This window comes from Symsagittifera roscoffensis, chromosome 5, assembly GCF_963678635.1.
Source record: "Symsagittifera roscoffensis chromosome 5, txSymRosc1.1, whole genome shotgun sequence".
Classification (NCBI taxonomy): Eukaryota; Metazoa; Xenacoelomorpha; order Acoela; family Convolutidae; genus Symsagittifera; species Symsagittifera roscoffensis.
The window spans coordinates 37,913,772-37,926,403 of record NC_087066.1 but is presented as its reverse complement, the minus strand read 5'-3'; the positions used below and the strand labels follow the sequence as shown (position 1 = coordinate 37,926,403).

The 12,632-nt window shown below is 37.6% G+C and overlaps 1 protein-coding gene across 1 annotated transcript; it reads right to left on the bottom strand.

Annotated features, from left to right (window-relative positions):
- Nucleotides 1-332: 332 nt before the first annotated feature.
- Nucleotides 333-11,964, bottom strand: LOC134845561 (intestinal-type alkaline phosphatase 1-like). The gene is made up of 5 exons (XM_063862504.1): nucleotides 11,456-11,964; nucleotides 4,472-4,615; nucleotides 2,551-2,778; nucleotides 1,915-2,340; nucleotides 333-960 (listed from the first exon to the last, which is right to left on the bottom strand). The coding sequence occupies exons 1-5, from the start codon at nucleotides 11,721-11,723 to the stop codon at nucleotides 437-439; spliced, it is 1,590 nt and encodes a 529-aa protein (XP_063718574.1). The 5' UTR covers nucleotides 11,724-11,964; the 3' UTR covers nucleotides 333-436.
- Between the last annotated feature and the right edge of the window lie 668 nt (nucleotides 11,965-12,632).

Below are 12,632 nucleotides of genomic sequence, written 5' to 3'. Positions count from 1 at the left end.
TTTAGTCTTAAGGCTTTTTTCATACTAAAACCAAATTTAGTTTAATTCTGACGGTGCGGCATATATTTTTTCAAGGTTCAATTGTTAACACTTAACGCTTCCAAATTGGTTGTTTAGAAACAAAAAACCAGCTTTCATAATTTATCAAAACTTGTTCTCCCAAATCTTTTGTCATCATTTACAGATCTGTCGGAACATTATGAGCATTGCCTCATATGAGTTTCATTTATTCTTTTGGTCGGCCAACAGCTGTTCCGATTCGTTCAGAGGAAAATTGACTCTCAATTTCCAATTTTTAATTCTGAAAAAAAAATCAAAAAACTGGACCGAAACGTCTATTCTATTTTATTGTGAACAATTAATAATACAAACAGCCGCAACTTTTTTAGCCTAAAAACGGAAATAATAAAATTATCAGTTTCAATTTGTAGTTTTTTCAAAAAGAGAAGAGTAAAAAGGCTACAAGCATGGCGAAATGAGATTTAATCTGATTCCCTTTGTTTGTGCTTTTTAAAGATTCGGATCTTATATCCCCCTTTCTGACGATTGGACAACTATCCTCGTATTTACCACTGCAAGTCGCGTATTGCATTATGGCCCCAATGTATGTCTGCATTCTCACGCCCCTAAACATATGGGCCATAGGTCCGTCGGCGAATATCAAAACATCTTCCCCGCCATGACTTCCTTGAGATCCATTAAGCGCCGAGGGGTATTTGTACTCTGGTTGATGTTCGTTTATGTTGTTCGGATGTTTTGAGCTCGGATCTTGAGAGTTGGGACCAGATCCGTAAGTTAAAGTGGATTGATTCATGTGGTTTGTACCCAAAATTGGGTTGTTCAATGTTGGGTATCCAGAAATACTGAATGAGTGAGAATGGTCCGCAGTCACAATGACCAAAGTCTCTTCTAAATTGACTCGGTCAACTACAGCTTTTATAGTCTGATCAAAGGCATCCGCTGAAACAAAAACAGGTGGTTCAAATCGGTTCTTGAACATATGCATTTTATGATGCTTATCTAACCCTCAAATACTTAGCTTTGGCGCCCATTTTACAATCAGATTTATGTTGACTTTAAGTTAAAATTGATCGACATAAATGTTCCTCGTGGGTGGTTTAAATTTCTTCCCAGGCCTCGATCCATGTTAACGACAAACTTACAATTGTTCAAAGAAGTCTTTCCAATGCACCAAAACACGCTCTAGCACGGGCGGATCTAGCAAGGAGCGAATCACTATCCCTTCTAAAAGTTAGCATTTTAGAAAACTTTTCGGGTCGGTCAGTTAAAAATGGAGGTCTTAAAATAGTACCAAAGGGGGGCTCTTTGGGTAGCCAGGGGATGGAGCCCCTAAGGTGGTCCGGGCGACCGGCGTCCGATCTCACCCCCATAAATCCGCCCCTGCGCTCTAGTATACTTTTCTAAACGCCTCGAAAAACTGAATAACAGCAAAATACGAATTAGTCGACGGCATTTTTCAGATTTTTTTATTTTGACCAAGATAAATTATGATTATAAATTTAAAATGATTTTCAAAAAAGAACTCACATTTGTAAAAATTTCCTAGTTTCTCAAAAAAGATAACATTATTTTTTCAAAACCAAATTATAAAAAAAAATTTACGGTTCGATCATTTTGATTTTTTTAGCCCTCCCGAAGAACTTATAAAGATCCTATTTTGGCAAAAAATTGTGCGCGGCACGTAAATTTTTTATACAAAAATAACGTTCTGGGCTTTTTTGGAAGGATATCTAGAAAGAAGAGGATTCTACAAAAGGGGATCTCGTAAAATAGTACCCTTTGGAAAAAATGGCAACCAGAATTGAGGACGGGGGGTTCGATTCGGCACGTTACTCGTTACAGCCAAAAACATAGAAAAAAATTTTTTGACTTTTTTAACGTCAAAATGTTTACCTTCTGTTAGGGTCAAGTAAGGTTTATTTGCATGCTGTCCATGGTCTATTCTCGCCCCCTCCACTAACAAAAAGAACCCGTCTTCGTTATTTTCAACCAAGAGCTTAATAGCTTTTGTTGTCATACTCTGAAGAGTTGGCTCCTTCGAACTACTACGACGAAGCGCGTCGTAACCCATATGAGAGTCGGCAAATAATCCGAGAACGGGCAAATCATTAGCCTCCACGTTTGTAAGTTCGTCAATGTCATATACGACTTTTCCGCCATCGTTTTCCCAAGTTGCTACAAGGTTTCTGGAATCGTTCCGTTCAGATGTTCCATTAAAGTGGGTTTTTTGATCTTTGGGCATGAAGTTCTTGAGACCTCCGCCCAGAATTACGTCAATCAGTCCTGTTTTTTGCTGCTCCATTAACTGTATAGCGATATCTAAAAGTATATCACAAAAGGTCACTTCAAGACCCTCATTTGCTTAACTCACTCAAATTTTTACCAATTTTGCAGACTAGTTCGAAACGCTTTAAAGAAAATCTGCTTTTTTTGTCTCTGATAACTTTCGGTTGTCCAGATTTTGCAAGTTTTGAAAATTTTGCGTGACTTTTCTAAGAAAAACTTCAAAAACCGGCTTGTGAAGCTTACCTTTGCAGCCATCTGGTGAGTTTCCTTCCCAGTCTCTATCTTCCGTCTTTGCGTAGAGTGCTGCAGGGGTAGCATGAGTCACCCTGGCAGTTGTCACCACCCCCACTCGCTTGCCAAGTTTCTTCACGTGGTCCGCTATTGTCGGCAGGGGGTTCACTCCCGACCCACATTGACCCTTCGAGACGGACCCTCCACTGAACCCGAGGGTGGCCGAGTTAGTTTTAATACCTTTATAAGCAGATTTTTAAAAAAAAAACACTCAAAAATAATAACTAAAATTCGGTCTATTTACTATTACAAGGTAGATCTAAAGTTTGGTCAATATTTTACTGGTGCTTTGTGGTTCTCCTATTATAAGGAGCAAAACGTTACAAAATTGCTTGTAATAGGGCGAAGCCCTGAAAATTCCGACTACCTTTCAAGATCTCTGGAGCAGTGATAACATTAAAAAAAAATAAAAATAATAAATTAAAATGAAAATTTTTTGTTATAAAATTTGAGAGTTTTGTGAAAACCATCACCCCACACGCCATATCAAACACAAAGTGATAGATTTTGCTCCTTGTAACAAATTAATTGTGGCAAATGAGCTTATTTCAACCAATTTGGAAAAGTTTCTAGGACGGATTAAACCCCCATAACTTAACATCAAAATTTTGAGTCGTATAAAATTATTACGACAAATTATCTAGCCTCAAATCAATTTGGAACAATTTTGTTGTGCGGGATATTTCGCCACGCATAAATAATTCGCGTTACGTTCTCAGCATTAGGGATAAACTCTTCAAAGCGCGCATAATATAGCCCAGAACATGGCCAATTTGGCATTTTTTAAACGCCAGGAACTTTACAAAAAATAATCGGAGTGAAATATTTGAATAAATTTGAACTCAGGAAAAGTCAATATCTTCGATGGGGTATAATTTTTTTTGAAAACTGTTATTTTGATTGGCGAAAATTGACTGAATAAAAAACCACCCCGAGCATAAATATTCGGTTTACTTCGAAAGTCGGAACAAAGCGCAATTTAGCAAATTTGAACAAATTTCATATTCAGAAAACCTTAAAACATCAAACTCTTTCCGAGAAATAGATTTTTCATGCTAAAGTTTTGTGAAAGTTTTTGATTTTCCATGCAAAAATTTTGTTTAATTCTACCCTTTCCAACTTTTTGAAATTCTCAACAAAACTGCTCGTATCAGGGCAAAACCTTAAATGTTCCTACCGCCTTTTAAGGTCTATGGAGCAGTAATAACTTAAAAAAATTGAATGTAAAAAATGCAATTTTTTTTAATTTGAGACTTTTTGTGAAAATTATCCCCCACACGCCTTATAGAGTACAAAGTGATATATTACGCTCCTAGTAAAAATTTAATTGTTGCAAATTAGCTTGTTTCGACCAATTTGGAATGATTTCTAAGATGGATGAAAACTTTGCTTAGGTGTTATAAGCGCTAAATATATCGCGCGTTTATTGTCTCGAATCGTTCAAAATGGCAATCTTTACACCCTCCATAACTTTAAGGAAAAATCATCGAGGTGCAATTTTTTTTTCAAATTTAAGCTCAAGACAACAATATTTTTTGAATGATATAAAAAAGTTCCGTCAAAAATGGCTAGTCAAAAAGTGTCATACCAACTTAAATAAAAAAAGCTATCTGGCAATTTCACTTTTTTCTTGGCAATATCACTTGTTTTGAGCAAAATTTTCCCGACTTTCACAAATCGGCGCAGATAAATAGTTGGGTCCCTTAAAAAGCAAATATGAAAGATGGTTACCGCAAGTTTTTCAGAAATTTTATGTACAAAATTTAACAAAGGGCTTACCCTGTTTCGGACGATTTTAAGCTTAAATATTATTCTTCAGAGACACGCCCAATACAGACCTAGTTATCATACTTGGACCAGCAAACCTCTCTACCTGATAAAATTGCAAATGCAGTTGCGGCCGAGTCAGGCACTTGATAGTCTGTTGAAAAGGTTCGACTGAGCGCGACGTGCGGCAACAGTTCCTCCATTTTCAGTCTGTTCAGTTCCCCAATCTTACTAGCATTAGACTTCTGTCCTGAAATGAAAAAAATCATAATAACAATCAAATGATTTCAAGCTCAAAAATAGTTATTAATTAACCCAGGTCGAGTTTCCGCTTAAAAACCCCTCAAAATTCAAATGGTTAGAGCGGTTTTCACTTAAACTTAAAAAAGGTATGAGCGGTTTATTTTAAAAAAACCCTGCATGTTTTGAAGTTATTTGAGCTGTTTTTGAGCAGTTTATTTTGAAAAATTTCTCAAAAAATTAGAATGGTTTTTGAGTGGTTTCTCAACATTAACTGCTCAACATTAATCAAATTTTTGAGTGTTTTATTAACAAATGGCTCAAAAACAGCTCAAATCTTTTATTCTGAAGCAAGATTTTAGATTAAGAGCAATTGCATAAGAAATCGCTCAAACCACGCGTTCTAAAGCAAGATTTCACGCGCAATGGTCTATGTAAGTGTTTTTTCATATATTATGTTGGTTCTAATTTAGGTGGCAATTTAATTCTATCAAACAATTGACGATTATGATTCATCATAAATGTCACAAGAACTCAAAATTGAAATATGTGGTTCTTTACACCCAAAAGGGACTTAGTCAGCAAACTTGCTGGCATGTCACCAGTAGACAAGTACTCAATACTACTCTCCTCTTTTTCACAAAAAGCGTGCAAAAAATGCGTCTTAAAAGCGCAATGCTTTATCCTAATCTGGTGCATCGTATGTTTGCTCAATGCACTATACACTTGACTGCCAACACGCAAACTGACAGTAAAATCTATTTTCTTTAACAACTCTACTAGTAATCTAGATACGGGGAAAAGTCCTGATTTGTTGCCACACAAGCGGAAACTTCCACTTCTGCGGTCGATATCGCAATGCTTGTCTGGATTTTATTTGACCAAATTATGCAGTCGGAATTGTACTTCAATCTCAAAAAGAATCCACTTCTTTTTCGGTTGCCCAGTTTGCTATTACTCAGCGTCTGAGAATACATCTAAATTTTTACCAGTAAATTTTTTTTCCTGTATATCAGTACCATTGTTTTCGTAACTGTCAGGTACCTTAGGACTCTGTTTGCAAAAATCCTATGTTCTTGAGTTGTTTTTTAGTTCAAATGAATGACCCAATCGCTGTGCTGCAAAGGAAACTTCTGGTCTATTATGTAGATTTCGGGGATTGCTTCTCTAGGTCCGTTCACACTCTCTAACTTAACGGCACCGCAAAGTGGTTCCTCTGGTAATGAATTCAGCGGGGCAAACGTGATTCACTACTATCCACAATCCCGTTGGTGGCAACTATTCTGTACGGTACTCTGTTACTTGCCCCTCTTTATGCTGCTATTGAGGCTGTCTTGCTCACTCTCGCCGATCGCAAGAATTTCCAGTAGTAATTAAATTCAGATAAATATTGGTCCAAATACAGAAGGCTCTAGGCTGCCCGAATATAATCTAGTAATCTGATCAAAAGGAAAGGGCCCGCAATCAACCAACACAATTACCTAATTGCCATTTGAGTTCCAAATAACTTGGCCAACAATTCTCTCTTCTCTAGAGAATCCTAAGTATTGAATTACACACAGTAATTCCACACAACCTCGCAGTCCGACCTGCTAAAATTAATAGTGTCACTGAGGATCACTATTCCGTTGAGGTACTTTGACTGAAATCTTTGCTTTGCGATTCCTGGTTTTCTAGCTATTGAGAACCCAACTAATATCAGTACTAGATATCTTTGTTCTCTAGCTAACTGAGAACCAACTACTCTTGATAATAGCTCCAATTGTTCTCTCTCTGACTGAGAACCAACTACTCTTCTATTTAGAAACAATTGTTCTCTTTCTGACTGAGAACCAACTACTCTTCTATTTAGAAATAATTGTTCGGCCTAAGGGTAGGTTACTTGCTACTCTCTATAAAAATTGTCTATTTGAGTTTTAGTTATAGTTAGAGTTATGTCGTCCCTACAAGTCCTGACATTTACTTTGGTACCAATTTCGCAAGGTCTTAACTGAATTCTTCCTCTGACGACACTAGTATTAAGTTCCAAGTTCATTATAGGCATCTCTAACTAAGTTGTGCAAATATCAAGTCCAGCTTCACCTCCAAACCGAGTTATGTTTAATTAGCCAATCTTCCAAAGGTTTTTATTTAATTATCCCTTTAACGTTCCAACCTCCCAGGTGTAGGGGAAGACCCTTTTCCTGGGTCGCTAACTCATCCTTAGCATCTAAAATTCCGATTGATACTCTATTCCAATCCCGACCTTCTAGCTATCAGGGGAACGTAATTCGCTTATTAAGGGTCAAATCGTGCCGAAAAAACTACTTCCGGGGAGCTAAGTAAATACTCTTTTCGTTCGTGCTATTTCGCAGACCTACCTCCCATGCTACTCTCCTGTTACTCCCATTTTCTTCTGGGACTACTTTTCTTTTACCCTGATTGATATTCTATTATTAGCTGACTCGCCAAGCTAAGTTGAAACCAATGTTTGCCAAGTCCATTTTAATTAGTTCCATTACTTCAACGATACAACGTATAAGTGATATCTCATTCAGCTTCTCATTTCTTTCCCAAAAGGTAAGTTCCCTCCCAAATATTAGTAGGGCGACCGAATCTCATTCCCAAGAGTTGGGGTTGGAGAATACGCCACTTGCCGGTGTTAATCCCGAGGTTTTCTATACAAATTTGGTCCTAAACACCCAAAGGTCAATTTGAGGTCACCCCGGGGTCACCCGGGGTCAATCTTCCATATTCGGGTTTAGAATTCCATAGGAGTCCTGCCTACCAAGTTTCATCCATATCCCGTAAATACTTCTAAATTTATCCCATTTTTAGGGTCCATTATCACTTTTCCCGGGAATAGGCTATTAACACCGGAAGGAGTTGCCCGAGAGGTTTCAACCACCGGGGTCTTTTTTCGGGAATGAGTTGTAGTATCTGATGCCGCCATAAAATCGGTATACCCTCGCACAAAAATTTGCGTAAATTGCATATTTCCGGTTTAAGGGGTGGTTTTCCAAAGTGCTGATAGTTTCCGGTTCAGCCGCTGGATTTGGCTCAGATTTTATTACCTGATGTATCTCGTTGCTACCTATGCTATCCCAAGTTTAAGCTCCCTGCGTTCAGTGGGGTCCGAGAAACGACTCCCGGAAGTCGGGGTTGGGTCTATTTGCATAGGGCACAGCACCGAAAGCAGGGGTCCAGGGGGTCTGGGGTTCTAAACTTAAGCTTCCCTCAACTAAGTCTATAACATACTATATTTTATATTTTTGTGCCATTCCAACAGCTAGTTACAGAGTTCTGATAGGGCTGTTTGCACTTCCGGGAACCGTTATCACTTGGGACCGGGGGGTCCGAGGGGTATGGTTTTTTGCATGCCCGGGTCAAATCATCTCTAGAATCCGTCCTATGAGTTTCATAAAGCTAGCCACTGTAGTTCCTATTTGGGGGGGGGGGGGGGGTCCGCCGATCTTACTCCACCTGCTTTTTCCGCCATAGAAGGGACTATTTCTTCGAAGATTTAAACTTATTTTGGGTATGACTATTTGTTTAACTTTCTACTTATCGTATTGAATCGTCGATACCGAGCTACGTACTACTCAATAACCTTCACTACACTGCAGGCATTTCTCAAGGCAAACTCCCGAACGAAATATGAGTTTGTCGAAAAGTGTTAGGATCACCGATCCTACATATCATGCCATCAAGCTAAGACTATCAATTAAACGTCGATAGTTTTGATTTTCTTCCAGTTTTTGTACCAGCTGATGTTCTATCATCCAAGTTTTTCATTGGAATGTCAGCACTCCTACAATAAGTCAACTTGAAGTTGTTTCGCAAGTTTTCAACATAATTCTTGACTTTAATTTACCTCATTATCACCAAATTCAGCCCTCATTTTCAGAAGCCATGCAGTATCTGACGCCAAATTTATATCAAAGAGTTTGTTCACTTCTCTCTCAAACCATGATGTAAGTTTGAAATTAAACATTATGTGAGTTTGTTTTCAACCCTTCCTATTGAAAATATTTTAAAAAAATACCCATTTACATGCCGACCCTACAGACTCGACTACATTACTCACAAACAAATACTGTTTACTGACCTATGCCCCATATCCTAAATGAGCCAGAAAAAATCTTAATATAATGTACCAGTTCCTAGCTCAATGTTTCAAACCAACGAAGGTTTTTGAATCTTGAAGTACAGTTTGTGTAACATTTCATTAATATGAACAACATCTTCTGATTGTTCCTTAGACATATCCTCCATGCCCGCATTTCGATATGCAGAACAATCTTCTAACGGTGTTGGTTGCATACCATAGTGAGCGGCACAGTAAGTATCAATTTATTATTTGACAAGTGTCGCCGGCGAATAAATTTCCATCGAGGTTTTTCGAACAGCCAAATTCAATATTGCTTTAGTTGTATAATTCCCTCAGGCAATCTCTGCAATGACCATGACTCATTTTTTAAATCAATGTGGCATTTTCCGATTCCAATGCTGCTTTCCATCTCTCAGAAGCGAGAACTTGAAGGCCCGGGTAGATCTTGGAAAGGCTTCCTCCAGATAATCAGAACAAAATGCCCATTTATATTCTCCAGTCTCTGGTACATTATTCAAAATTTCAGACCCATCCATTTGTCAATCCCATTTCGATAGCCCTTCGTTCTTGGAAAGGAAAGCGAGTCTTGTAAAGTTTTGCTGAACCACGTTTGAGGACAATTTTCAAATCATCAGGACTGTCCTGCTCAATTTCAGTTTGATAATCAGATAGGTAAAAGAAAAACCAAGATACACGCTGGACATATTCTAACGTTCCAGTAGATAGACCTTTTATTACTATATTTTAGATTATTCGCGAAATTCGGATCACCCAATTTTTTCTTTTTAACCTAGGAAATCAGCAGAATTAGGAAGTCGCAAATAGTACAAAATTATGAATCAAAATTTTATGTCATGAAATTCTTCACAAATATTTACTGACCTAGTCTAAGTCAAAATGAGAAAAAAAAATTACTTTCGTCGTTTTGATTTCCGGTTGTCATTCTAAACTTTACGTGCTACTTTTTTTTACTTCTCATCAATTTGACCGCAGCCAAAAGAAAAGCAAATTCAAGTTTAATCTCAAAACCCACTTTTCACCAGTTTTCACAACACGCAATTTCAACAAACCGCTGTTTTCTCGAGTCCAGTACACTTTTGACCCCTCATTGAAATTGCTCTTTCTCTTTTTCGTCCATAGTTTTTGTGCAGAGAAAATCAGTGAGAACCCTCACTTGTCAGATTTCTTTGCAACTAATTTTCGACCGCCGCCGCGACTAACTTTTCGACCATTCCGCGACGAGTTTTTCGGCCGAGATACGGTATTTCCAGAGTTTGTCCGCGACTGAAAACCCTGTCCAGACTATGGGTTTTGGTCGCGGATTTATAATGTGGTTCCTGCGAATCGCAGAGGAGCTCTCATTAGGCCTTAACAGTCCTGTCGAGAATGGTCCATTTGTATTATCTCCACACATTGCAGACTGTGTTTAGCGAAGCTCTTTTTTTGCGACTTAAAATCGTTTGTTTGCGTCTAGAATTTTTACGTGGTACCACTAGTGCAGCCGAAGTTGGTCAGGCTGTGGTAAACGGGGGCTATTCTCATGCGCGAAAGACCGAATGGGCGAAAAAACCTGTGGGCCAAGGACCGAACACAAAATCAGCCGAAAATCAATTTTTAAAAGGAAATAATTGCCGTTCAGTTAAATTTAATTAAATGAAGCAATATTTTGCTTCTTTCACTACGAAACCCTTGAAATGTAAAATTTGTCCCAATTTTGCGCCGTTCAATGAAAATTTGAAAATTTGGCATATTTCGGGTCTTATGCACTAAACGGCCTAAAAGTATGATTCTACATCTCTTGAACTGAAATTAATGTGGTTGAATTTGATTGGCTAATTAGCCAACAAGTTCCAGCGACATTTTCTGCCATTTCAAATGAAGATTTGATTGGCTAAAATTCTGCCATTGCAAGCTGATAAAATTATTAGCCAAAATGATACAAGCCAGTTTTGTCAAGCCAGTTTTTAAAGTTTTTCTTGTCTGGGCAAGGTTTCACTAGTAACTCAAAATTAATTTGATTATTTTACAAAGTTCAATCTTTTCGAAAATTTCGGCTAATAGTTTTATCTACTGGAAAGGTTGATCGGAATGCCTGACCGTCTAACTTGAATTTGATTGGCTAAAATTACCCAATCAAATTCGATCGCATAATTTCCAGCTTACGATGTAGAAAATTCAATTTTGGGCCGTTTAGTGCATAAGACCCCATATTTCTGCCGTTTTTATATTCGACCAATTTCAATACTCCAGTCCCTGGAAATGTTAACTTTCTTTCCAAACCTTAGATTACTGAAATCTGATTGGCTGATTTTTATTTTCGCGCATTCGGTCCTTCGCGAATGAGGGATGCCACCGTGTTAAACCTGAAGCTAGAGGTCAAGTGAGAGCTCATCCTCACACACTATCATTGCCATGGCATGAGATCGGAAACACGATCTGACGATTTCGAAGTGAGCGCCTTGCCACAATGCTGGGTCCGTCGTCCGTCAATAACATTTCCGCGACCAAGTCGAAAAATTAGTCGCGGACCTCGGCCCGGGTAGCACTTGAGTTTTTTCATTTTAATCATAACTTAGAAATAACTAAATTATGAACAACTTTTGCTATGTACCGACAAATGGGGCGTTCACAGTCATATATAACTGTGGTCGTAACATTCTGTTTTACTTGCACGGAACCGTTTAGTTTCTTAAGATACCTGCTATGTTTAAAGAATCAACATGACGTGTTTGTTGAAGATAGGTGTCAATCAATCTTCACCTTGAAATATGCGTGCTGCGACCATCTCTGAAAGCCCATAGCCATCTCCAATAAAAAGCACCACGTTTTTTGCCCGCCAGTTTCTCGAAACGATTCTCTTCACTTCTGCAATTTCATTTTCGTTGTTCTTTTCCCAGAAATTTGCAGTCTTGTAGGAGTTGTCAGGTCCCGGAATATCGACTGTATCACCTTGTTTAAGCTGGTTTGACTCCGTAAAAGACACAACTGCAATGTACAAGGCAAGAAATAATCTTAATTTTGATATCATGGCTATACCAGTGAATATTGAAGTGTTTTGGTGTATAAACTGAGACGATATTGAAACTCAATCTGACTTTGAACCTTTAAAGAAACAATTCTTATCTATTGTTTTACATATTTAGCCCAACGGATTTTCGAATTGATTTAATAGAAAGTGTCTCCAAAATACAGGCGTTTGTGAATAAATGAATTCAAGGTAATGAGAAGGTCAAAAAGATAATAGTAGCCGAGGTTGCAGTCAGAAGTCCCTCCATCACATTTTCCAGTCAAAACTCTTGAAATTCTAGATATGAAAATGATAATGATGAAAAGTAGATGATTAAAGTTGATGTTTTAAAAACCAAACTCAATACGGGTTACGTTTTTTCAATGAATTAATAAATGAATTAATCGAGATAAAAATGAGTAGCACAGTGATTTACATTTGACAGAAAGAAAAGTGCAATCAAAAATCACAAGCGTCAACTATAGTTTCAACAATTTTATCGGACAAGATTTTAAATTTCTGAAATAATTCTGACCTTCAATTTTAAACTAAATCAATTACTAAAGTTTTGCGTTTGCCTTTTTGCCGACAATTTTTTGTTTTTTTTTGCTCTGAAAATTTGCTTGGCAAATCCTTGATGAATGAAAAAGTTTTTCAATGTTGAAAGAAAAAATTGTTTCAATTGTGCTCTTGAAATATGCCAAAAATGAGATTCTCCGAAAAAGCGCGGTCATTTTGCATTGCTCTTTTGTCAATTCAAATGCAGTTTTGAAAATTCTGAAGTTTTAACGCAATTTCATTGTCTCAAGGTGAAAATTATTTCAAAAACTTAAGACGGTGTCCAATAAAATTGTTAAAAGCTATACAGTGCTGATTTAAATTAACCGGACAAAGCGCGTTAAACTTGAAATTTAAAACTCATTTTTCTCA

What these genes read in the sequence shown, in the direction of transcription:
- LOC134845561 (XM_063862504.1), bottom strand. Translation starts at nt 11,723, where the DNA reads ATGATATCAAAATTAAGATTATTTCTTGCCTTGTACATTGCAGTTGTG. An exon ending in CGCAGCACGCATATTTCAAG is followed by an intron (nt 4,616 to 11,455) that starts GTGAAGATTGAT and finishes TTTTCATTTCAG; the next exon opens with GACAGAAGTCTAATGCTAGT. An exon ending in TTACTTGACCCTAACAGAAG is followed by an intron (nt 961 to 1,914) that starts GTAAACATTTTG and finishes TTTTTGTTTCAG; the next exon opens with CGGATGCCTTTGATCAGACT.